Source organism: Thunnus maccoyii, chromosome 24 (genome assembly GCF_910596095.1).
Source record: "Thunnus maccoyii chromosome 24, fThuMac1.1, whole genome shotgun sequence".
NCBI classification, from domain to species: Eukaryota; Metazoa; Chordata; class Actinopteri; order Scombriformes; family Scombridae; genus Thunnus; species Thunnus maccoyii.
In genome coordinates this window covers 16,521,236-16,548,498 of record NC_056556.1, presented here as the reverse complement: position 1 = coordinate 16,548,498, position 27,263 = coordinate 16,521,236, and the positions used below count along the sequence as shown (strand labels likewise).

The following is a 27,263-nucleotide window of genomic DNA, read 5'->3' as shown; positions in this document are numbered from 1 at the left end:
TCATATGTACCTGCGGTGATATCTCAGTCATCATTATTAAAAATGAGAAATGTAATCAATGAATGCTTTGTAGTGCTCATATTGAAACCAACTTTACAGGGTGTGTCACAATGAAGGATCAAATTAAAGGAATATTAACAGTAATTCAAGCATCATGTCCAAACCTTGAATCACTGGTCTGTTAGGTGATAAATAATCAATGTCCATCAGTCAGTAATCAGGTCACACTATAGAGAGTGACCTGCCACCTTCTGGAGCCTTTGTGAATGAATGAAATGACACAGTTGATGTGAATAATCCATAAAAGGCTATGATTATACAGCACTGATTAAAAAAATTAATAGAATTAAAAAATAAACAGAAAATCTAATGATAAAGAATGATGATGTTCATTTTGTAAAATGTTGCCCTCCACTATGCGGAATAACTTCAGCTCCCATTATGAGTGCTGATTTTCAGTGAGTGCATTATCTGTTAGCTGGTCACAGGTCTGCATGGCAACAAGCCACTTGAGGCCTTGAGCTTTACAGCTATTTCAGAACACATGAGAGATGTTGTTAACATAATACAGTGTGCTTTTCCAGCTGCACTAAAATCACTGTGAACGCTGCCTCAAGTGGCTTGTTGCTTTTTATAAATGGCTGTAACACATAATTATCTTTAAAATAACAACCGTTGGACAAATGCAATAGATCTTCTATATTTTTTTAATGATAGTTGGATAATAACAATAGTTAAGCATAACTGGCCCCAAAGAGCAGCTTACAGTAGCTTCACACAGGACTCACTGAATCATCTTCTTGCACTTTTTTTTCAGTGATTGCCGGTGTGGCAGCGCTTCAACCTCCCCAACATCAGTTGATCCACAGTGTCAGGCCTCATGTGGTGGCGACTGACAGCTGAATGGGGATGTGTGTGTGTGTGAGGAGGGGGGTGATAAGGGTAGTGGTGGGTGCAAAAAAGGGGTGGGGGTGGGGGGGGCTAGTTGCCAGACGGAATCTGCATGGGAATTTTGTTTTTCTTCACTACCTTTTGCAGCTGTCGTCTGCATGTCTACACACAAGTGACAAGGTGTTTAAAGATAGCAGACCTCCAGTCCATCCAGTCTGTCATGCAGCAAATATTAGTAGTATTACATTTGCTTTCTCTTTAATATCTGCTTGTAGCAACTTAAGCATGATTACACTTTTTTTTATGGTAATGTTTAGGCACACAGCACTCGGTTAAAGGGAAAAAATGTGGTTTTGGTTTAATTTGGAAAAGGTTACCTTAAGCATGAGAAAGATGTTTACTTCAATAAAAAACACAATCTTTTCCTAACCTTAAAGGAATACTAGATGTTTTGGGAAATACGCTTATTTGCTTTCTTGCTGAGAGTTAGATAAGAAGTCTCTCTTGAAATGCAGTCTTCTCATCTAACTCACTGCAAGAAAACAAATAAGCCTATTTCCCCAAACGTTGAAATTATTTAAATATTAAATCTTAACCAAAGTGCGTAAATTCCTACGCTTCCTGCAGTTCCTCTCAACCCTGCCTGTATGCATGCTAAGGCAGACATGTCTGTATGACAGTCATTTTAAATGAGAGATGTTTCATGTCACATCAATGGAGCTATTGTACCCTGAAGCAGTCAAATATTGATAACATGGTGGCCTGCCATAGAATACAACTGACCTTAACTCCTCTGCAATAACTGCATTGTACTCCTCATTTGCATTAAAAAGGAAAGGTGACGGTTGCATGTGCTCCGACATGCAATCACATACACACACACACAGAGACAGCATTAAGCTTGGAAATGCTCATATATATTGCAGTTTCCTTGAAGCTATATGCAGAAAACTACCTATAAATGTTTTATTAGGAAAGTAATTGACAATCCCAAAAGGATATTATTGTATCAAATAGTCATTCTCACCCAGATCTCGTAGGGTGAGGACTGCTGTACATCTTCCATGCTGATGAGATTTAGAAAGCCTTTTTCTCTCCTCCTCATCTTTACAAAGGAACCAGGCTTTTGTATTTTAATAATTCCTTCCATAGCCCAATAAAAAGTAATGAAAAGCTTTGTTGTTCCATTAAAATGAATAATCTGAAATACCAAATGTCCTATTGATGTTTCACTCTCTGTTGCAGGATAGATATGGAAAAGTAAATCCATTAAAATTGGGTGCCTGCCATCTATTTCTTAAATTTCTGCCAAAAATAAACATGAAAATAGACTCAGTTGCTTTAATTTAGGTCTTATTACTCTTTCAGCTAGTTGTACCACAAAGATGTAACTTTGTCCTGTTTGACCTACACCTTGTGTCAGTATTATTTAAGGTGATACGTACACTACATTACCTTCCCTACTGCTCTTTACACCCTCTAGAATCCTAAAGGAACCACGTTATCTACATTGTTACAGTAATGCTTTAAAATTGCCTCTATAAGCATTATCATAATGCTATTGCATCCACTTTTATATTAGCATAAGTGAATGTTTAACATATTCACAAACAATGAGAGAATAGATTGGTTCATGCTGGGTCAAATTCAATCTCCTCAATCCCATATAAACTGTTGGTTTACAGTGTATTTAATCTATGATACATAAAGAGGTGGATTTCCAGGTGTAATTTGTGTTGTCTGTTTTCTGCTCATAGATGATGGATGAATCAGAGGCTTGTTCACTGCCTGGTGGCCTGGCCAGCGTAAAGAGACAGTTTGAGAACCAGGAGTTTACCTCCTCATCCTCCCAGTCCAGCGTCACCCAGATCCATTACCAGCAGAGATCTGTCCAGGTGAGAATGTAATCATGGTCACTGCTAAAAATCATCCACAGTTTTTATTCTAAAATCTTTTGAAATGAGCATGAAGTGATCTTTAATGTTATACCACAAGGTAGTATGTGACAAAGCTGGAAAGGAACATAGTATTTATAATTGTTAACTATATGAAAAAGGTGTTAACTCTTTGGGAAATACGCTTATTCGCTTTCTTGCTGAGAGTTAGATGAGAAGGTTGATATTGCTCTTATTTCTGTATGCCAAATATGAAGCCCTGGAGACTGTTTGCTTAGCTTAGCATAAACACTGGAAGCAGGGGAAAACAGCTAGCCTGGTTCATCCAAATGGGAAAAAAACACCTGAACACCAGAACCTCTAAAGCTCACAATAAAAATGGAAAAAAAACTCTAAAGCTTACTAATGAACACATTATATTTTGTTTGTTGAAATACACGTTGATATGGATTAAACAAACAAAATATAATTACTTAATTAGTGGCACTGGTAGGCGCTATTTAATTTTTTTCCTTTTAATAGAGCCATGCTAGTTCTTCCGTTTCCAGTCTTTTGTAAGCTAAGCTAACCACATTAGCTTGCTAACAAGTAGCTAACTGAACTAACTGATTTAACTCAGTACAGTTTATTTCACAATATATCAAATTATTCCTTTAAATTTTGTGTTAAGATCATGGTTAAGATTACTGTAAGACTTAACAACCTTCGGTCATGGTTCAATAAGAACACCTTTAACTAAAATGATAAAATAACTTCAAAAGTTATGCAAATCTTTGTGGTTTTCCCTGTGTAAAATCACAAAAACAAATCTCATGCACAAAGCACACATTTGCTTTCTGTGCACATTAACAACTTTCTCATAAAGCCAGGGTACAACAAGAAGTGAGGCTGGAGTACATATGTGATAATATCATCAGGTATAAAATAGGCAACTTATCCTCAGACAATTAATTGTCAGAGATAGTGAGGACGACACATGAAAGGGACATTTTTCTTTCTCCTATTTAAAGTCGACAGAACTTGGAAGACAGAGTACTGCTGTCCTTTCTGTTCACAAGCTCTGTGTAGAGTGAGAAACATATGAATGCAACTGAATGATTTACATTCCGCCGTAGCTCTTTATTGGAAAACCTTGGCTGGTACAGTATGGCTGCAGCTCCGAGGCATTCTTGTAGGTCAAATCAAAGAGGGCACCTTGAACTTTGTTCGTCTATCCACCATTGTCATCCAGCGCGTGAAGAAAATGCCAGAACATGTTAGCAGCCTGACATCGAGCCGGATCTTAGTGAAGTAAGGTCAAGTCTGCCCCCCCCCCCCCCCCCATACATTCTCCCCCATCTGCTCATTCAGGCAGGAAGCAGAGTGGATTCATTGAGCGCACAAGGACCTTGCTGAATGCTAAATTTTACATATGGGTTCGTGTGGGGAAATGTCTGAGTCTGTTTGATCGAGTTATTGCTTCAGCGCTGCAACAGCAAACCACTTTCCGCTCAAGTTTTCTTCACAGGTGTAATATCCAAGCTCTGTTTTAAAACTGGTTGTACATCAGGAAAGATATTATTAAACTGACATAAGTGGTTTCAGCAGTACCTAGCTCCCCTATCCCCCATGTATCTTTCATGTTAACAGCAGAGGATACAACCTCAAATATCATATTTTTCCTTCATCTCCTTCAAATTGTATGAATCTCACTGAAGGAAATGGCTGATGCAGTTTTTGTAATCTATTGCTTTCTCTCCCCAATACTGAAATCCTCCTTTAGCAGAATTTAAACTTCCCCAGGAAGCAGCTCAGAAATGGAAAAACATTTGTTACTGGCCACAGAGACGTTTTATTAAGCTCTTTCACAATATAAAAATTACTTACACTCCCACTGTTTCTTATAGCTGGCAGTCATGTGGTGATAAAACCACTGTGTATGTGTGTGTGTGTGTGTGTGTATGTCTGTCTTTTAGTGGGCTGTATGTGTGACTGTGTGTTGCCAATGTGTTAGAGATTCAGTGTATCCAAATTCCTATTTCTCTGTGTTTGACAGGAGATGTCAAGCTCCTCAGAGGTGACAGTGAGAAGCAGTGCCAGAGAAGTCGGCCCCACCACAACCCTCTTTCACAATCAACAAGAGGTACTGGCTGTTATTCTCACCATTTGTCACCTGCGATTTGGTAGCATCTTACCACTGACAGACTGTTAATAAACATAGGCTGAGTTCTTGGTGATTTCAGAACTTTTTGGCATGAAAATTAACCTCATGCTAAGTCTATTCTATATCATTGATTGAAAACAGTTGGAGAGTGCATTGCAGTTGCCAGTATACTAATGATTTGTCACCATCTTTTCACAGGTGATCCATGATCAAAGAGTCCACCATAACAATGTGGCCACCAGTCACGGGAACCATTACAATGAAACAGGTTATTCCGCTCATGCCTTTTATATTGTAATTTTCAGGTTTTATCACAGCATGGCTTGTGTCCTGTATATTAATGATTGTTCCCAGTATGGCTGAATAAGGGATGTGTTATGAAAATGAGTTGGAGTGCTGATGATTTTCTATTCAGTGCATAGCCGCAAATCTAATCAGGGCAAAGTCAGGAAGGTAAAATATTGGAAAGTGGAAATTGGGCAATCACCGCTGCATGGTTTCAGAAAATGAAAACTACTCAGGTTTTTAATGAAATGATTTATTTCTCTTCCCAATCCCCCTGAGCCCCCTGACTGGGAATGACTTAATGAGGCAGCCTTCTTCTTGTGTCTAATTCAGTTATGCTCGTCGGAGGAGAGGACCTACCAAAGGTTTCCACTCAGGCTTTGAAGCAGCAGTATGAAAAAACGATTGAAGAAGCTTCCCCAGCCAAGGAAATTAAGGTAATGATGCTGTCTGTTTATCTTAATAGATGGTAGTTTGGGTTTTTTATGAGATATCAGTATGAAGATGAGGCCACATCATGAAATCATCAAAAGGAAATTGTGCATGCCATGAATTGATGGTGAGTACATTGGATTGGATAAAGGACACCACGTCATTACGCAGTCTGAAACTTTTTTTTTCACAATGTTACGAGGAAAATCTATACTAAAAAAGAACTTGGATATTTCAATCAAGTCAGTAATAAGGAACATGCAAAATGTCTAGACTGGCAGACTCAAGATATTTCTGTATTTGTGCATTTACTTCCAAATTAGGTTTGCTTATTCTTCCAGCTTTTGGATAGACAGCAAAATTTAAACAACATTTTTAGAAAAAATGTAGAAATAACATTTATAGTAATTATTTTTTTTAGCTTGAAAGTTGGTACTTCATTTCCCAAATTACTCTGTGCTCAAAGCTGTGCTTGACATGACACAAAAAAGAGAAATTATTTCCATTTTCTAACTACAGCACAACCTTCACTGTCCTTCTCTCCTTAACCAAAACCACTTATGAACCATAGGTTGATGTGGATTATAACCAGTTTCAGTGGGTGCCAGTAAACCAGTCATCCAAAACTTCAGCCATGACAAGCTATGACAGCTCCTCCACTGTAAAGACTGCCACTGCCTCATCATCAGCATCTGCTTCGTCAGTGGCTTATGAGACAACAGACCATTTTCCTCCTCCGCCCTCAAACCTGCTGCAGGTACCACAGGAAGTTCCAGAGTACAGCGTCTCTTCTCAGTCTCATGAGTCAACCACTCAAAATAAGTACGCTGTTAATAAGGAACAGTACGTTAAACACAAGAACATGGCTGAACTAAAGCGCCTCTACAAGCACATTCATCCAGAAGTCCGCAAAAACCTCGAAGAAGACTATTTGAGTCAGCTCACTGAGGCAGAAGAAAAGCTTTTGGAAAGTGAGGAAATGGGTGGTGTTCAGCAGGCATGCTATATGTTTGAAAATGATGGTAACAGCTCGAGTCGGTCTTCAAGCCCTGACAGAGAGTACTTGGACTGGGATGAGATCCTTAAAGGGGAAGTGCAGTCCAAGTCCTGGATGTTTGAAAACAAGCCACTAGATACAATCAAAGATGACACCCCGGATGAGAATGAGACGAGGAATATTGCCCAGCAGGAAATCATTGCTGGCAAAGATGTCAGATACACAGCTTGGATGTTTGAGACTCAGCCCATGGATGCTCTGGGGACCGAGACTTCTGATTCTACTGAGCAGTCACAAAAAACGTCTGATCTCGCAAGAGGCGATGTCCGCACTGCTACTTGGCTCTTTGAGACACAGCCACTTGATTATCTGAATAAGATCTACCAAGAGGACGAGCAGGAAATGGATGTTGTGGTCATGAAAGACATCACTGGAGGAGATGTGAAAACCGCCAGATATCTTTTTGAGACCCAGCATTTGGATTCCCTGGGCAAAACAGAAACCATTGAGGAGAGCCATTTTCTGAACCTAAAGTCTGAGCTGGAAGAGATCAAAGGGGATGTGAAGACAACCACTCGCATGTTTGAGACTGAGCCCATGTGTGTCATCAGGGGGGATTCCGGAGAAATGCTGGAGATCACAACCATCCGCAGGGAGGAGACTGAGAAAGGAGACGTGAAGACATCACGCTGGATGTTTGAAACCCAGCCTCTAGATATGATCAACAAAGACCCTGCTAAGGTAAAGCTGATATGTGGTATTTCCATGGAGGACAACACTCAAGGCGGCGTCAACAAAGGTAGATGGCTTTTTGAGACAAAGACTCTTGACACCATTAATGATGAGGAATGGGAAAGTTCCAGGAACCAAAAGGAAGAAATAATTGGAGCTGATGTGAGGAAGCACTGTCTGGTTTTTGAGACTCAGCCTATGGATACTCTAAAAGACAACGACAATGCTAGACCTTTACCCTCCGAGGAGATTGTAGGAGGTGACGTTAAATCAGCAAAGCATCTGTTTGAAACAGTACCCATGGAAAATCTGAAAGAACTGCTTGAAGTGGGAAAACTTCAGAAAATGGTTGCATCTGAAGAGGAAAAGGGGGACGTGAGGCATCAAAAGTGGGTCTTTGAAAGCCAGCCGTTGGAGAATATAAGGGAGGAGAAAAAGGAAATTACAAAAACTGTGAACATTGAAGCGCTTGACAAAGGAGATGTGACAAACTACAAAGAAAGGTTTGAAAGCATGGATTTAAGCAAATGTGAGGGAACACAGAAAATTCAAGTTGAAGGTGTCACAAGTGGATCCGTCAAATCCAACAGAGTTCTTTTTGAATCTACCCCTATGTATGCTATGCAAGACAGCTCTGGTCATTACCATGAGGTGAAGACTGTGAGGCGTGAGGAGATTGTGAAGGGAGACGTGCGTAGCTGCAGATGGATGTTTGAGACGCGTCCTATTGATGAGTTTGACGAGAGCATCGATAAGTTTCAGATTATTAAAGGCATATCCAAACAGGAGATCGAATCAGGGGATGTCAAAACGGCCAAGTGGTTATTTGAAACTCAACCCCTTGATGCCATTAAAGTGGTCAATAATTTTGAGGGTGAAGAAAGCGAAACTAAGGAAGATGTTGAAATTGAGAAAGGGGACGTTAAGACTTGTAGGTGGCTATTTGAGACACAACCGATGGATGTCCTGTATGAAAAGGTGGAAAAGAGCGAGGAAGATGTCGAGGAAGTGCAAAAAGGTGATGTCAAAACGTGCACTTGGCTCTTTGAGACCCAGACACTTGACAACATACGCGACCATACAGAATCCGAGTCTGAGACCATTCTGAAAACCTGCACTGTGAAGCAAGAGGACATCCAAGGAAAAGACGTGCGACTGGCCCGCTTCCTCTTTGAAACCGAGAGTCTCGAAAACATCACAGGCGAGGACAGCGGCTCTTTCAGGAGGGTTACGGAAATTGACATCCACTCGGGTGACGTTTCCAGGATGAAGTACATCTTCGAGAATCGCTCCTCTGACATCATGAGCTCTACCTCTGAGGAAACGATGCAGAGGTTGAAGACGCAGCAGGCCGAGGACATCCAGAAGGGCAACGTGGTCAACTGCACCTGGATGTTTGAGAATCAGCCAATGGATGCCATCCGTGAGGAATCCACAGAGGAAAGGGAAATCCGCACTGTGACTGACGTTCAGGGGGGCGACGTTGACAAAGGCCGCTTCATTTTTGAATCATACTCTCTGGATCAAATTAAAGAGGAATCCACTGAGAGTGATATTTCAAAACTCACTAGTATCTTTAGAGATGAAGTAGAGAAGGGAGATGTGAAAAATTACACCATGATGTTTGAAACTCAGCCGCTGTATGCCATCTGTGACAAAGAGGGACATTACCATGAAGTAACTACAGTTACCAAGGAAGAAATCATGAGAGGAGATGTGGTGGGGGCCCGATGGCTGTTTGAGACAAAACCTCTGGATTCAATTAGAGATTCGGAGGAGGTCTATGTTATAAAAGCTGTGACTGAAGAAGACATCAACAAAGGAGACGTTACCTCTGCCAGATGGAGGTTTGAGACACAACCTCTGGATGAAATTGCAGAGGAAATAAAAGAAAGGTCAAAAACAGTTGCAGATATCCAAGGTGGTGATGTGAAGACAAACAAGCAGCGATTTGAGACTGATGAGATGTCTCAAAAGTACATCAGAACTGTTAGCGTGAGCGAAATCCAAAAAGGCGATGTCAGATCTGCCACTTGGATGTTTGAAACCCGCACAATTGATGAGATCCGCGGTGAGGGTGAGGAGTATGATGGCATGGAGAGAGTGACAAAGGAGGAAGTGATGAAAGGGGATGTCAAGCAGTCTGTGTGGCTCTTTGAGAAGCAGCCCCTTGACAGTATCAAAGATACTGATGACACAGAGGTTGTTGTCACAAAGGAGGAAATCCCACAGGCTGATGTGAAGACAACAAAATGGCTATTTGAAACTACTCCTTTCCACGAATTCAATGAAAGCAGCGTGGAAAAGAACGAAATAATAGGTAAAAGCATTAAAGAGACACTTGAGGAACTTTACTGTCAGAAAATGGTTGACTCACAAGGTATTCTTATTGAGGCAGATGAGATTGGCGATGTCCGCATGGCAAAATATAAACTGATGAACCTGGAGGCCCCAGAAATCCAAAAAGAAGAGATTATCAGAGGGGATCTGAGCAACATAATGATGAACCTTCTAAACCGCAGGGAAACCACTGAAAGGGGGATAACTATTGACAAGGAGGAGCGGGGGAACATCAACACCACAGTGAAACAGCTACTCAACCAGGAAAAGGGAATCAATGTTGAGAAAGAGGAAATTATCCGCGGTGACATTCAAGAAGCAATAAACAATCTGCTCAAGAATGAGGGTTCCTCCAAGCGTGGCATTCTGATTCAAGAGGATGAGAAAGGAGACGTGAGGATGACTCTCTATTCCCTCTTAAATAAAGGGGAGAGGGCTAGCATGGAGAAAGAGGATATCATTCAGGGTAATGTCAGCAAAACTCTTCATCGCCTTCTCTCAAACTCAGGAGCCGAAGACTCTAAAAGGATAAGGGTGGGAGACATGGAAAGGGGTAATGTCAGCTTTTACTCCACATGCATTGAGTCCGGGGCCTTGGATTACCTGAGGCAGCTTCAGTATGAACCAGATGAAGAAGAGGAAAAGGTGGAGAAGGAGTGTATCATAGGTGGTGATGTTGAGGAAACCAAAATCTTGCTGCGGAAGACTCAGCAGGAGATAGGTCGTACAGTGGCAGAGGATGATATAGTTCCTGGTGATGTACACAGCACTGTTAAAGTCTTTATGACAGAGCCTACGGTCGCTTACAGAAACCTAGAGGAAAAAGACATTGTTAAAGGTGACCTTAGCGCAGCCCTGGATTCACTGACCCAAGCCATCAATCAGAAAGTGGTAATAGAGAAAGAGGAGGTGGTGAAAGGAGACATACCCTCTACTTTGAGGTCTCTGGAGGAGGCCCAGAATCAAGCTAAAGAAATGGAAAAGCCAGAAATCGTCAGGGGAGACATCAGGGGCGCTCTCGAGTCACTGGAGAAATCTGCAACCACCAAAACAGAAGCGACTGTTGAAGATTTAGTGCCAGGTGATATCAAAGGGACTCTGAAGTCCCTGGAGGAAGCGAAACAAGCTGTGAAAGAGGTGGAAAAAGAGGAGATCGTCAAAGGAGATATCCACACTACCATGCAAAGTTTACACGAGGCATCCAGCGAGAAAAAGATTTACCAACATCAAGTGAGCGAACAAGGGGATGTTAGAGCCACCATGCAGTGCTTCCTTGAACCGACGACATCTTCAACAACGCAGCGCCGGGGGAGCGTTGAGGGAGATGTGAAAACATCCATAAAAAGTCTTTATGAAGGACAGGAGACAACACAGGTGGAAAAAGAGGAGGTGGTGAAAGGGGACGTTCAAGGGGCAATAAAGAGCCTAATGCAAAGAAAGCAGTATTCAAATAAGAAACGTATGTATTCTTCCAAGAAAGCAAAAGTGCCCGTGAAAAATCCATTAACTGTAAAGCAAGTGGAGCATGAATGCTTACAAGAAGCTAAGAGGGAGAGTGTAGCAGCCAGTTCAGCCCCCGTTGTGAAAAACCTTTCTCAGAGCGGTGAGTCACAGAAGCACACACAGAGACACCAGGAAAGCAAATCACTGAAAACACAGGTAATAACCCAAGAGGACCACTCTGTTACTGTAGCCAAAACAGACAATACTACTGGGGCCTCTCAACAGACGGGCATGAAAGAACAGAAACAGACAGTACTGCCCCCACAGAAAACACAAGCTCCAAAGCCCATTATGATAAAGAATAAACAAATGACTAATAATGATCAAACAGAGACTAAAGCAGCTGATGTGAGTGTGATGAAAGAGGTGCAAAACACATCACAGACAAATATTTCAAACAAGAAAACATGCGAAACAAAGACAATCAAACAGGTGCAGACTACAGTGACGGAGAAGACTGTCATGCACAAGCAAAATGTAATGGTATCAGAGCAAATGTCAACATCTCAGAAGCAGACGGAGAATAAGGCCCTCACACAAAAGCAGAACTTCAAAAATATGAAGAGTGATTACCGTAACCTTGACATGAGAGCGAAAGGTGGGATCAAAAAGGTGAAGCCGGAGATTCACTTCCCTCCTCCTCCCTCTTCACCTCCTCCACCCTCAGAGTCTGAACTCTCTCTCCCTCCACCGCCATCGCCAGTGCATGAGAACCCACTACCCCCCACATCCCGTCCTCCTATCATGAGGCAGGACAGCGACCTCCCACCTCCACCACCGCCGCCTCCCGTGGAATGCATTAAGTCTGAGCCTGAATTTTTCCCCCCTCCTCCCCCTCCTCCTCCTCCACCCTCTGTAGCTGGACAAGATTTCCTTCCTCCACCTCCCTCGCAGCAAGAGCTTAATGCGATGCCTCAGCCTCTGCCTCCAAAGCTGGGGAAACCCATTGGCAGGCCTTTATTCAAAGTGCCCAAGCAACCAGAACCACCGAAGCCTATACAAGTTAAACCCAAATGGCAGAAAAAGCAGCCAACTCCTCCACCACCTCCACCTCCTCCTCAGCTCCCTCCTGACCAAGAAACAACGGTGTCAACAGACCGTAAAGAAGTAGCCAAAGTTCAGGAAGTGAAAAGGGAAACAACCCAGCAGATTGAAACAAGCAAGCATATTCAGAGTGAGACAGCAGCAGTGTCTGCAACAAAAACACCAAGCATCCCAGTCATTAAACCAATACAAAAAGAAACACCACCACCACCACCACCACCTAAAAAAGTGTTTGTCCCTCCCCTTAAATTTCCTCCAACCCCTGAACCAGCTCCAGCGCCAAAGCCTAGGCCGTACGCTCGCAAATTTAAAACCCCTCTCATGCTTGCAGAGGAAAAATTCCGCCAGCAAATGATGGAGAAAGAGGAAACAGACAGGAGTAGAGTCTCAACTCCTATTCCCAGCTCTCCACCAGCTAATATACAAGCATCCTCCCCCGTTGCCAGTCCCGAGCTTTCTACAACACAGAAAACTGAGAAAGAAGTGGCCACAGAAGCAACAAAAGCAAACGCCAAAGAAGCTCAGACTGTTTCCAAAGAAGAAATATCAGCACAAGACACATCTGTCAAGAAAACCCCTTCCCAGATCCCTTTGAGCAAGCCCTTGATCTCGATGGTAAATAAGAAATCAACCCCTGGATCTTCAAGTGTTTCTGTAGATAAAAAACATGTCTCAAGCAAACACTCCTCAGAAAAAATACTCGCCTCTACTGATGTGATTAAGAAGAGTCAAACCGCACCTCCACCCAAGAGTCAGGCTGTTTCCCAATCTCATCATGAGGCTTCAAATATTGAAGTCCAGTCATGCTCAAATGTGGTCACTTCCTCAGTCACGGAGCAGCAGCAGCAGCAGCAGCAGTTTATTAAGAAATCCAGCACCAGGTCTATCGCTGCCACACAGAGTGCTGTCCAGGAAAATGTAAATCTTCAAAGCCAGGCTGCAGTCACATTGAGAGCAGAAGATGCAAAGAATATTAATATGCCTCTGACACAGGAGGGAAAAATGACTCCCTCTCAACCCACTAAAATTCCAAAGGTAACTCCAAGTTTCAAGGTGAAAACCTTTAAGATGCCAATAGAGAAAAAAGAGGAGAAATGTGACGCTTTGGGACAAACGGAGGCAATGAAAAGTGAAAAGCATTTCCAGCAAGAGAGAAGTAATGTGTCACAGAAAAGTGAAACAAAAGTGAGTCAGGAGAGCAACCAGCTGACATCAATGAAAACTGAAGTAAAATCAGAAATGAAAGCAAAGGAGAAGAAGAATCAGGTGACCCCACCTGTAAAAGTGGAGGTGAAGAAAGGAAAACAGGTGCAAAAGAATGAGACTGAAGTAAAGTTGTCACCAGCAGTTACTGCTTTAATACCCAAAGAGACTAAGATAACATCTGCAGCAACTCAACAAGGCCACATATCTGTCTCCCACAGTCAGCAGAGCATGAAGACAGAACACATTCAAAGACACGAGGAGGTGGTGGTGACTGAAAGTGTGGTAAAGCAAAGTCATCAGAGGCAAGAGGCTGTTCATACACAAAAACAGCAGATAAAGCAACAAGCGGTAGAAACAAATAAAATGCAGATAAAAGCAGGAAAGTCAAAAGGTGAATCTAAGGATGTGTTGGTGAAAGGGTCAGGGAAAATGACCCTTAAAGACGAGGCTCATTCAGAAAAAGGCAGCGATTTAGAGAAATGTAACGTGATGCAGAAGCTGCTCGCTCAAATGAAAGAGCTGGAGGGCACACCAAGCAAAATAGACTCCAACGCTGTCAGAATGATTATAAGCGAACTCCCTGACTGGATGATGGGCTCGGATGAGAAAAAGAATTTAAGTGAAATTGCTAAACAGCAAAGTAAGAAAAAGTTAAAAGAGATGATGGTCTATGTGAAAAATATTGTTCAAGCAAAGCTCACAGTTTTGGAAGAAAACGTGACAGCTGTCGAAAAGGAGGAAAAGAAGGAGCCGCCAGTGCCACCGCCGGTGCCTCCAAAACCAGACAAGAAAGTTTTCAGTGGAGCAACTGCTAACATATCAAAAATTAGTATCGGCTCATCCAAAACTGAAAAGAAGGTGGTTGAAGAGAAAAAGTTGCTTCAAGGGAGCAAAGTGAAAAAGGAGCTGAGTGAAGTGTCTGATCAAAGAGTTAACTCGCCTTTAGCAAACATCCGCACCCCTTCACCCACTTTTATTAGTATTGAATCAAGGAGGGTAGACTCCCCGCTCAGAGTGACCCCTTCACCTCCGCCCTACAAATCTGTCGGGACACCGCCGCCTCCTCCTCGCAAGTCGTACACGCCCACGTCCAATTTCAGCAGGGCCACACCGTCCCCAACGCTGAGCCGCTCGGAGAAGCTGATGAAACTGAAGGATACCACCTCGAAGCTTTCTCGTGGCATGACCCCTCCGCCTCCCATGCCGGTGCCAGAGCATTTTGCAGCTGAGAGGGAGCAATCATCCCCATGTGGCGACAGAGAGACTCCTGTAGAGAGAAATGAGGAAGTGGTACAGGATTGCACGGAAATGGTGGACTCCATGATGACTGTCAAGGACAAAAAGTCTTTCTTTGAGGAGGCACAGAAGGCTGAGGTGAACAAGACGTACGTTCGGAAGGATCCAATTGACATCCCTGATCGCCTGGGACCTGATGCTGAGGATGGTGCCGAGGCCGTGACCATAGAGCTTCTGAAAGAGGATCTCCCAAGAGTGGACCTGTCTAAGCTGGTAAACCAATTTGAATCTCCACAACCAAAAGTCTACAGCAGGAAAGATCCAATTGTCATCACAGAGAGATTGGGGAGTGATACAGAGGATGCAGAGGCAGACCCACATACCCCGAGAACTGAAGAAATCCCGACCTTCAACGTCAAAGCAATAAAGGATGTGTTTGAGACAGGAGAGCATAGTTCTCAGGCAGCCAGAGAGCTGAGAGAACAAATAGAACGAAGAGAACCTGACTCAGCTCAGCCGACGGCTCACTCTGAAGCAACATCAGTCACCGAGCATTTCTGCAACATTGACGACTTCAGAAACGTGACAACGGAAACAATGAGTGAGATGCATTCTGGGACTCGTGGTAACCCTCCGTCCTACGCGGACGTGGTGAGAGGCAGCGTTCCAACAGTTGAGGTAACCCCCGAGGCATCCACTGAGGAACTGTTGAGAAACTTCCAGCAGTCATGGGCCGAGAGCCAAGGAGTTTTCCAGAACTTGGGTTTCAGTGTCACGGAGAAGAGGACTTCGCAGATTGTAACGCACCAGCAGGAGACTGTCGTGACGGGTAAACCGAGCTGTGCGGCATGAGGATACTAAACAGGCGTGATGGTGTGTGTAACATGCTCTGTGTGTGAGATTTTAAAGCATCTACTACATTGTGTGGAAAAAAAAAGAGGCATTAATGTCAGTTTGACTCTGATTTGATTTTCTCTGATGTGTTTGTTTTTTATTTGAAACGTTTCAACTCAGGGTTCAACTCGCAGTTTAAATGCTGGCAGTTTCACACCCTTTAATATTCACAGGTTACATTTTGTCCTGTTTACTCATACCTCTAATGTGTGAAGCTGGCAGAGACGCTAACATATTGAACTAATATTTCTCATGCCCGGGTGTGTGATGCTGTTCTCATTGCACGACAGCAGAGAATTGCCTGAAATGTCTCCAGGAAGTAGAACAATACTTTTAATTCATTTTTATTCTTCGGTTGAAAGTTTCACCTTCTATTCCATGTTCATAAAGTGAATTCCAAAATAATCACACTGAAGTAATTATATTCTCATAACTTTTGCAGTGATTTTGAAAAGCTCTCTGAATACTTCTAACACAAGCCATTTTTAGAAAATAAATATTATTGCTAATACTGATACTAATTACAATACATTTTTCTGCAGTGCACCTATATAATAGTATTATATATAATAGTATTATATAGGTGCACTGCAGAAAAATGTATTGTTTGTTATTTTGTTTGTTGTCACCCCATATAACACAGTTTGTTTTGTGCTTTTTTGTAATCTATTAATTTCTTAATAATTTTCCCTGAAATGTATTGGAATGAACCAAGTAATTTTATAGCTGACCTGCTGAACACTGACTCTGTTGTTCAGTGGTTCCCAACCTGTGGGGTGGGACCCCCAAGTGGACTCAACATAAATCTGAGGGGTCACAAGATGATTAAAGGGATAAGAAGAGACTAAACAAATTTGTTGCATAAAATTTTGTTTAGTTACTGTTCTATATGGGCTCTAAGTTACACTAGCAATTAATTAGAAATGTGCCATCTGTATGTATTTATTTCCCTATCATTTGTACCAAATTACATGGTTCTGTCCAGGAAATCGCATAAGAAATGTAAATTAAAAGGGTTATGGACCTGTAAATTAAAGTATCCCTTTATTTTTGTTTTTGCAGAAAATTCAAGTTCCAGAGTCCGAACTGTGTCGGGTATGTCGGAAGAGGGTGTATCCCATGGAATCGCTGATTGCGGACAAACAAAACTTCCATAAAAGCTGCTTTCGTTGTGAACACTGCAGAGGCAAACTAAGGTGACACTATTTCACAAAGCAAACACATATTTATTGTTTCTCTTTGCATTATTTTAACCTCATGTTTTTGCTCTTTTTTTTTTTAAAAGTCTTGGCAACTACGCCTCTCTCCATGGACGAATGTACTGCAAGCCACACTACAAGCAACTGTTCAAGGCCAAAGGGAATTACGATGAAGGATTTGGACAGACACCACACAAAGAACTATGGAACAATAAGAACCAGCAGGATTCAGCTGAAAAGACAAAAATCAAATCATCATCGCCTGAAAAGAAAGTCACAGATTCCAGATATTCCACTGCTCAGAGCACATTAGTTACTCAGGATTATGCCATCAGCAAATCTGTGGATGAAAACAAAAAGTCCGCAAGTAAGATTTCTGTAGTGTGGCCTCCTCAAACAGATTCTCCAAAGAAATCCTTCACTATCGAAGAGGAGCTGAAGTTGGTTAAGCCATCATGGCCTCCTAAAGAGGGTTCAGCTCAGGAAAGTGAACATCTGAATCAGCCTGTGAAGCCTGCATTAAGAGAGAAGGACAGTCCTGCAGCTAAAGTACAAAATGGACCCCAGGAAAATGACAAGGTGCAGGAGAGTGTCTGTGTAACAGAAAATGTGAGAAAGCCTGATGAGACTCCAGCAGAGTCGGAGGCTTCGGCCTCCCCTGCAGCAGCCGCTGAGGAACCAGTGAGTGTTACTCACACTCGAGAAACCGAAGAGTCAAACAGTGGTGCCGAGGCTGTGGCACAAGTGGATTCTGAAATGGACTCTGAAGTGTGCCCTGGAGTGGAAGAGAAAGAACAAAGCGAAGGGAATGATGGTGGAGCTGTGGAAAGCATGAAAGTGCTGGAGGAGACTGAAGAGAGAAGTGTAGAGAAGGTAGAGGAAGTGAAAGTAAACGGACATGACGGGCAGATAGAAAGTGCAGCAGGTGAAAACCAGGAGGAGATAGATGAAGGAAATATCGGCGGCATGAACAATGGGGAGGCAGTAAAGGTCAAGTTAGTAGATGAGGAGGCGACAGCAGAACAGGCACTGAATGCAAACACCAACAATAATAATAACGGCCAGACACTGCTTGACCATGAAATCTTGTTTCAAGGGCTTAATGAGGATGAGGAAAAGGAAAATCTGTCACTCTTTTTGACAGATACAACTCCAGCAACAGATTCTTTCCAAGCTGATCACTGTGAAGAATCCAAATGGATGCCAAGAGAAGTGCTACAATTGGCACAGAGGGATGATGCTTTTGTGCCAGCGGGTGCCAAATGTACTGAAGCCACAGACTGCTATTCAGACACAAATTTCTTTACAGAGACAGGCGAGGGAACGTTCTCTTTCAAAAGCGAGGCCGCCGAGCCAAAGATTAGCACGTCAAGCTTCCTCGAAGACATTTTCGCCGGCCTGAGCACCAGCAGCTCCAGCCTGCTATCTGATTTCAAATCCGACATCTTCAGTCAGGCTACGGAGGCGCCTCGGGTGTCAGCGCTGGATGACCTTTTGGATTTTGGGATGGAGCAGGGAGAAAACACAGATAGAGCGGCAGATATGAGAGGAGAGGACGAGAGCGGTGACATCTTCGCCACAAACTACAGCACACGCAGGGACGGCACCTCTCTGTGGGAAGACGACGATGACACCCTGACAGTGGAGGAGCGGATCAAGAGGAATAGATGCTACGACGACGACGACGACAGCGACAACTCTTGAATCCGACCCATTCAGCTTATAATCAGGCAGCATTGACCACACTTAATTTTGCATCCATGTCCATGGAGAGATGAACTGCTCTGATTTAATTTAGTGTTTTTGTACTGAGTTTTCTGCTCTTTTATTCAATATCTAGCTGTTTTTGATGTTGATTAAACGCACCTGGTGTGCACAGAAGAATAGATATTTGTTCTTGTACGTTACTCAGTATGCATATCTCATCTATATTTTTGCTGACTTTTGAGAAACTATCCAAACAGGGCTATATTTTCAAAAATTTGCAATATATGCATTCATTAAAAACTGTGTTTTCCTTTCAACGAATAGCTTTCTTTTGCATCTGAATAAAGAGGTTTTCCTTTTTTTCCACTTCTGTTTCTGTCTTCTGGTTGAAATAAAGCTTCATGAACCCGATGATACACGACTATTTAATCAGTAAGTGCACAGACAAGCGAGAGTGGTAATGGTGCTTAGCCATATCCTCTTTGTGTGGCTGGGTTGGTTGATATATGGCTTACCTACATAACAGTCCAGCTGAGATCTCTTTGGAGAAAAGGCGTATCGATTTTCACTGATAGAGCAGGCCTGTTGTAGGAGTTACAGATTTTTCCATTAGGTGGCTTTCGTCACCTCTGACAGATTCCCTGCCTCAGTTACAGCTTCAACACGTAGGGTAATTGGCTGCTAAGAAAATATACTGCAATGTTAATTACACTAGCGAAAACAAAACTGTACTTAAGTGTCAGAAAAGTGATGGCTTAACAAATTCTCCGTGGGTCATGCTAGATTGTGCTGACAGTTCCTTTAAGTTGGGGAAGCACTGTTGCTGGTTCAATAATTCAGCATCCGTTTCCTGAAATGCTGTTTGGCATGTTTTTAATTAGGCTATTTGTTTTCCGGTAACGTTTGCATTGACAATCCAAAGTAGATGCTATTTTGTACATTTTTAATCGTTTTATCCCCCTGCCAAGCAATTATAAACCCAGACAACTGCCTGTCCAATTAGATAGGACAGGAAACGGATAATAAAATTGTCCAGTGTTGAAGATACATGTTGAAATAATGGTCAATTTTTCAATGAGAGTACAGATTTAAACAAGAGCCAACCAAGGTCGAAGGTCTTTAAACAACAATCACATACCCATACATTTATTTAAAGAGTTATTATTGCTGCAAATGTTCATCCTGTCCATTATAGACTTGAGGAAACCCCTTCCTAAAGTGGTTCCAGTGTAAATGATGGGGGACAAAACCCACTATCCTCATCCTGTGTAAAAATGAATTCAGGCAAAGCTAATACAAGACTTAAGCAGTCTGAATCAGGCTTCATCTTTTTAGTATAAATTCTTCTCTTTGTATGAGGTGACCTGGCCTGGGAGTTTTGAGGCGCCGACCATGAACAGCAACGTCCCCGTGGTTGAAACTAGTTCCTCATTTCTTGTTCACTCACCCATAAAGGCGTAAAACTGGCCAAAGGATATTTGGAATACTTATGGTAGCCTCATATTAAAGTCCCCCTCCACTGAAAAATGTGTTTAGCTTATTCACTTGCATGTTTGAGCTGCACTGTGCAGAATCTGCATCCGTACTCATCCTAAATCTCACTTTCTGTGACATCTCAAATTTGGAGCGGGCCCAGTTAGCAACTTACACAAGTGTGTGATGTGGAACTTGAGACCTTCAACACTGAAAATGAACTTTTCAGTGAAGTCGGAAACATCTCATGTCTCGCTGTTAAACTTTTGAAAACATTTGCATATTTGTAATTTCTGAATTTTTCAGCGAGGGAGGAAAGACAGATGTAATTTAAAGATTAGAAGTAGATAATTGAACTTTTTAGTGGAAAAAACACAGCAGACATACATAATTATTCAGGGCAGACATGTCTTCAAACACGTCTGGAAGAGATCTTTAACTTCACCTGAACTGAACAATGCACTGATGCACAATAGGAGGGGTCTATGGCGAGGGGGATTGATTAAAAGCGATTAAAAGCTTTAATAGTGTTTATTTAAAAAAATCCAATAAAGATGTCCTAAACAGCATCAGTCCATCAACCTACTGATATCACCTGTGAAACCTCCCCTGCAGTTAAGTGGGACGTGCGTTTATTTTTGCCCAGATGCCATCAGATCAGTGAGGCATGACGGTCGCACTGTGCGGCAGCTACCTCCTCGCGCGCTCTCTCTGCCGGGTCCGATTGGCTGCTATCTCTGCCCATCAGGCTGCCGCTGATTGGACGGCTCCTCTCCTCCGCCGGCTGCAGCGAGACGCCGCCGAGCAGAGGAGGCATCCGCACGGCGTGGAGCGGACGGAGCCCCCGCGTGCAGGAGAAGCTGAGCCAGCTGGACACGGAGAAAAACACGGGTAGGTGTTTGGGGGAAGAAAAAAAGCAGAAAAATGAGAAAATGTTGCGTTTCTCCGGTGTGTGGTGTCCCTGCACGTTTTCCAGGCACTAATTGTTCGCCGCAGGCGCTCTCCAGCTACCGGACGGACGCTGTTTTTGGAAGTAAAATTGATGTTTGCCAAGTCCACTCGCTGTTTTGTTTAGGGATACGCTGTTTGACCCTGGCAGTTAATTGTGTCCTCTACTGTGGCAAAGAAGGCGTATTAAAAAAACAATGTAGAATACAGTAATAACGCAGGAATTTTAAACTTGCTATTGAAGGCTTACTTTGAATACATTTTAGTTTGCTTCTTCCTCTGTGTAGCAGATAGTTAGAGGTGTTTGGAGCTGCTGCTGTATTGTGTGATGTTAGACTGCTCAGTAGGTTAGTCTGGAATCACTGATAGACTTAACATGTCGTTTTAAGTGCCTGCCATCATTTAAATAACAAGTAGGCTCGCTTGTGTCTGGCTTATTGGCATTTATATGTGTGTGTGTGTGTGTGGGAGAAAAAAAGGAGAGCAAGCCAGAGACTGAATAAATCCAGATAAGTAGATGAGTGCATTGTGCATTTCATAATGCTGTGCACTTTATAGCCTAATATCAAGTGCTGTGATTTATCTGGCTGCTAATCCATGTCACTTAACACGAACTGGTAAAAATCCTTCAGCCCTCTGTTTCATTGCAGAAAAGGGATGAGTGTCACCATGCTGTGCTTTATCACTCTGTCAGATACTGCAACACTACTCCCAACGAGGTGGAAGGGACAGTAAAAATGGAAAGCGGGGGGATATAACCCCTCTGTGGCAAGCCGCTCAATGGGATTTTACCTTGTAGTCAAGGGGTCATAACAACAATTCACGGCCACTGTCTCTGCGTGCTGTGAACAGTACTCCTAAGCCTCTAAAAATCCATTTCCAGAGATTTATTTTGACAGTTGCTTTGAAACACGAATGCCACGGATCTCAAAACGCATCTCCCTCCTACAGGACTGATCCTCTTTTTTGGAATTACACTGCTCCTTCAAGTTGTTACATCAATACTTCTTCACACTGTTTCTTGCCGTGGAGTAATACCGGAGAAGACAAGCCCATCTCTTTTGTGTACACGGTGGCTTTCAACCTTTACAACGCTGCCCATGTCGTTAATAGCTCCAACCCTGCCAAATTTTCTCATTTAAGCCTGTGTGCTGGCACCAGACCAGATACTGCTATTGTATGAGTGAGGTGGGGAGCTGGGGGGGGGGTTAGGGGGGGATGTTCCATTTAATTTCAGAAATGTCCCGCAGTCCCCCATTCATCTCCTTTGACAAGAAATACAGTGGTTTAATCTCAATTAGGCAATGACATCAAAATGGGTACCTCACACACATGAATGATTTCAGATGACAGTGATGAACATGTCGGGGGTCTAGTTTGGTGAACTGAAGGCGATCGAGGAACTGATTTCGTATTTGTACAAAAGCAAAAAAGATGTTAATTAATCATAGCTTGCTTGACTTCCTCTTATAATGTCCATGCTTCTCCTCTCCTGGCAAACTGGGCCTGCCGGGAGAGGAGCATCGGTTTTGATGAGTAGAAGTAATTTTCTACTTCTGCTCCACGAAATATTCAGATTGAACTATTTCCACAATTAATAATGTTTGGATCACTGCGAAGTAGGGCTGGGCAAAAAATATGATCATGATCATTTTTTCCCATATTGATCAATATCGATATTTATCACAATATATATATATATATATATATATAATTTGATTAATATTTTGAATTACTGTCACATCAAATTCCCTTGGCAGGGCAGCAAACATCTCAAATGTTTGTAGAGGTTCAACCAAGACAAACAAAGTAAACAAGTGGATCACAAGATAAAACAGATTTAAAAACACATTAATTATCTACTGGTTTTACATCTCAAATGTTAGGGTTAGGGTTAGGGCCAGGGTTAGGGCCAGGGTTAGGGTTAGGGCCAGGGATAGGTTAGAGTTAGATTAGGGTTAGGGTTAGGTTAGGGTTAGGGCCAGGGTTAGGGTTAGGTTTAGGGTTAGGGTTAGGGTTAGGATGAAGTCTGAGCAAAAAGTGCAAAATTGTAATTAAGTCATTATGCTACATCTTTTATATATTACATATATATATATGTATAGCATATAATCTTCTGTAACCTCCTCATTTATCTTACTGACTACATTATTTTCATGTATCTTTAGATTTGCTAGTTTTCTTAATGAAATGAGACTAGTGTCAGTGGGTAACTAGCTTTTCATTGCTACTCTGTTTACTAGCTTCGAGCTTAGCCTAGCTTAGCAGTTAGCTTTGTGCGTTCACAGTCAAAGCAGCCTTGTTAAAATGATGGCGTGTCTGTGAGTTAGAGCAGTTTTTTTCGGCTAACTTTACTTTAGATGTGATTGGCACTCCAGATAGTCGTAGCCCTGCTGATGATAGCACTAGCGTAGCCTCGTTGGTGACGGTAGGAAATGGGCGTGTACTTTGACGTGCAAGCCAAAATCTGCAGACTGACTCGTATTTATTTCTGCTGTGTGATCTATCCATATTGAATTAAAAATGTCCAAAGTTTATCATCGTTACCGACATCATTTTTTTTTGCAATCACTTATCAAGATCATTTTATCGCCCGGCCCTACTGCTAACTTCATAATGTCCCCTCATACCACAGCTGTTCGTCTCTTCAAAAATGATTATGATAATGATTATGGATCAATAAGTTACTGCTGCAACACTTGAAAGAGCCCCTCAGAAATTTCTATCCGCTGATGCTTGTAAGTTCCCCCAAAAATCAATGATTCTCACTATGTGAAAGCCCTCTATGTGAAAAGCCGTTTCAATAATAAATCATTATTAAACACTGGGTTATCTGAGTCTTTTCAAGGCCTTTTATATCTTTAAGTAGGCTGTTTACATCTGCTGTGTTGTAAACTACATCTTATTGACATCCTGTGAGAGGAATCAAGCCCCTGGGTGTGCATCTAATAGGCCTGGTTTTAACTCATTTAACCCTCGGGTTGAGGTTTTATATGTCAAGGTATCCTTCCTGTCAGAGTTATCGGGCAAATGTGACAGAGAATTGATCATTTGAAATGTCCTACACGAAATAATTTTATGCTTTTCTGATTTGTAGCACAGAACAAAAAATTGAACTTTTTTTGGGGGGTTGAAATTAATCCTCAAAAAGCCCTTAGGCAAGAACAGATTCTCTTAATTACATCATATTTTTGTACTGGAAACGATTGGAATTCGATTTATGGTGCGACGCTGCGCTCCAAGATGAGATAAACTATATATGACATTGATGAATGGCGTTTGTAAAGAGCGCAGTAAACCATTTTATTAAATTGCTCACAATTTCAATGCACTTTTGACGCTGCTTTTCTTGTCAACACAATTTAAAGGGAAAATCTGTCAGTTGGTGGGTTGCTGTTTGTTACCACGTGCAGTGGCATTTTTTGGTGCCCTCAGGGAGCATATTTCTTTCATGTGTACAGCTTGGCTTGTCAAATGTCACAGTTGTTTTGTAAGAGTGTCCTTTGGAAACTGCTTTTTTATTAAGACCTTTAGTTTATGTTGAAATTTTCTTTTTCTTTCATTGCAGTTGGTTTAATTTTATGTGGTTGGTAAACCTGCTCTGCTGCTCACCTCCAGTATTTAATGTCAGTCTCAGTTTTTTTTGCGGTAACATTCAACTGTCATACAGGAAGGAATCTATCATAGAGGAGGAAGAGATACCAATTTCTTCACCAAGGATAGGGGCACGACCGCAATCATAGATACGCCCAAATGTTCATGGACACAGTTGGCCAGCGAGCTTTGTCTGTATGACCACCTGTGATTGACATCATCCAGTTCAAGAACATGGCCATTGTAGGAAATATCTAAAATCACGGAAAGAGAAATAAATTATAATACTTCCTCTTTTCACTGAGCATCCCAGAATGACAACTTTTTAATATTCAAGGCTGCTGTGCCGGTTAAGTGACAGGTTGACAGAAAAAAAATGATAATAGAGGGAAATGTGTTACCTGCTGATATCCTGTAGTGCCTGTAACATGTAAGCCAATATGTACATACAGCATGTCACTAATATGTTCCTGTACCAGTGTCACCAAGATTAGAATGATAGTTTGATAGTTTTCTGTTTTTATAGTTGCACATAACGAATATGCAAAGTTCGGTTGGATGAACAACCCTGGCTCATAAACAGCCTATCATATCCCTTGATAATAGAGCACGCTACCAGCGACACTTATAGTGTCATTTAATAGGTGTGTTGTTGGTTTTAGAGCCTGACCAATACTGGATTTTTGGGGACGATACTGATATTAGGGAGTAAAAAAATTGAGATATACATATAGCTATAAAAAAAAACACAAATAGATCAAAAAATAAATATATTGTATATTAAACTTGAATTAAGAAAAAAGATCAAATATACATAAAATGCTGCCTATATAACTTCAAAAAATAAATGTTAGCACATATCAAAAAAACATATACGCTGATACGGATATATCTGTGATAGGCCAATATAGGGCAGTATTAATCAATAAAATCGGCTGACCGATATACGGTCTGGCTCTAGTTCACTGACACCATCGACATGTGACACAATAACAGAGTGGAGTGAGAATATGAGTGCTGACGTTAGGAAATTGTTGATTTAAAAAAAGGACAGGTTGGTTGGCTTACCTGTGTGCCTTGATAAATAAAGTGGTTAAAATCAAAGCAAGGTGGTTAAATTCAACCCTTTTTCTACTGGTCTTTATTAAAAATAGGTCATTAAAATGATCAATGATTATCAATATCGACTGGAAAACATTTTATCATGATACATTTTTCAGCTATATATCGCCCAGTCCTATTAAAATGTGTTTGATGCATGTAGGGACAAACTATTAATAATTCTTATATTGAAATCGCAATTTGAAAGAGTGAAATATATCAAAATGCAAGAGGCATTCTTCTAATTATAACTTATAACTAGTAATGTTAACCAGCTATAATGACAACTGTCACTAGTCAGTTTTCTCACCTGTACTTATTTCTGTAATTTGGAAAACAAACAAAAAAGAAACTCTTTCAATGCTGCTGTCTGTGAATTTATACTTAGTTAAAGATGAATTTGTGGAAGAACAAACACCATTCTGTATATTCTTGATGTATGAAAACAATAAGGAGTGGGCTGTGTCATTTTGCTGTTCATAAAAGACCAACAGAGCGGTGAATCTATTCTCTGACATAAACCATCTAGGTGATCACTTCACCTCAGTTTCAGACAGGTAGCTAGCATGTAGCTAGGTGGCTGTTAAGTATAGATGACACTCAACAGGCACAGAGTGTGTACATGTCGCAATTTCTTAGTTAAACATCATACCATTGTTTTTAGGTTATGACCATAAGAGTTCTGAGTTAAGGCCGGGACTCGTTGTAAAGTAGCTCATCCAGTCAGTTTGTGAAGCTAGCATTAGCTTAAAGGACCAGTGTGTAGGCGTTAGTGGCATCTAGTGCTGAGGTTGCTGATTGCAACCAAATGAATACCACCACCCTCCCCCTCCCCTTCAAAATGTGTAGGAGAAACTACAGTGGCAATGTTTAGTTTGTCCATTCTGGGCTACTGTAGAAACATGGCAGCCTCTGTGGAAGAGGACTCACTCCCTATGTAGATATAAAAGGCTCATTCTAAGGCAACAAAAACACAACAGTTCTTATTTTCAGGTGATTATAGACTAATTAAAACATACTTATGAATATTATATTCCATTTCTCCCGAGTCCGCTCTGCTAGATGCCACTAAATCTTACATACTGGTCCTTTAAGAAGCTACAGTAAAAAGTCTGATATCAAAAACAGATGCACTTTTTGTCAATATTACCATACATAAGGGGCTGACTATGCAGCTGTTATCAGTAATTATACTGCCATTTTTCACTGAGGAATGTCAAGTATACCTCTAATATGAAATATTAATAAATATGAGCTGAAGTGGTCATTCTATTAAAAAAAAAAGAAGAAAAGTTTACTTTAAAGATTACTTCTCTCTGACTGACTGGTTTAAAAAACGAGCCATGGGAAGATCTGAACAACAAGCAACTGCATTATTTAATGTGGTTCTATTAAGACAGAAATTAGAAACGTCTTTTTTTAATGTAGACCACTCTTACAGGCCTGTATTTTAATTTATAAAAAATAATTGCAATTCAAATCACAATCGCAATATCGTTCAGAAAAATCAAATAAATTCAGGCCTAGGTACTTTAGTTCTATGTAAATAAATGATCAGTGCTTCAACAGGGGGGCTTTAAAGGAGACGCATCTTTGAACGTGCCTCCAGGGCGCGCTAGAGGATGTTGTTGACCCTGCACTCT

General features: G+C 41.6%; 2 protein-coding genes across 2 annotated transcripts in view; both read left to right on the top strand.

The window, feature by feature from the left end:
* Nucleotides 1–16,975, top strand: part of xirp2a (xin actin binding repeat containing 2a) — a 55,635-nt gene extending 38,660 nt beyond the window's left edge. Inside the window, exons 6-12 of the mRNA XM_042405147.1 lie at nt 2,649–2,786; nt 4,822–4,908; nt 5,128–5,197; nt 5,548–5,651; nt 6,218–15,533; nt 16,661–16,794; nt 16,884–16,975. Of these exons, the coding sequence (XP_042261081.1) occupies nt 2,649–2,786; nt 4,822–4,908; nt 5,128–5,197; nt 5,548–5,651; nt 6,218–15,533; nt 16,661–16,755 (9,810 nt within the window). The 3' untranslated portion in view covers nt 16,756–16,794; nt 16,884–16,975. The remainder of the gene's footprint in view (nt 1–2,648; nt 2,787–4,821; nt 4,909–5,127; nt 5,198–5,547; nt 5,652–6,217; nt 15,534–16,660; nt 16,795–16,883) is intronic.
* Nucleotides 16,976–20,654: 3,679 nt separating this feature from the next.
* The window catches only part of LOC121892290 (beta-1,3-galactosyltransferase 1-like), a 104,580-nt gene continuing 97,971 nt past the window's right edge, over nt 20,655–27,263 (top strand). Inside the window, exon 1 of the mRNA XM_042405238.1 lies at nt 20,655–20,868. The gene's annotated coding sequence lies outside the window, so the exon portion shown is untranslated. The remainder of the gene's footprint in view (nt 20,869–27,263) is intronic.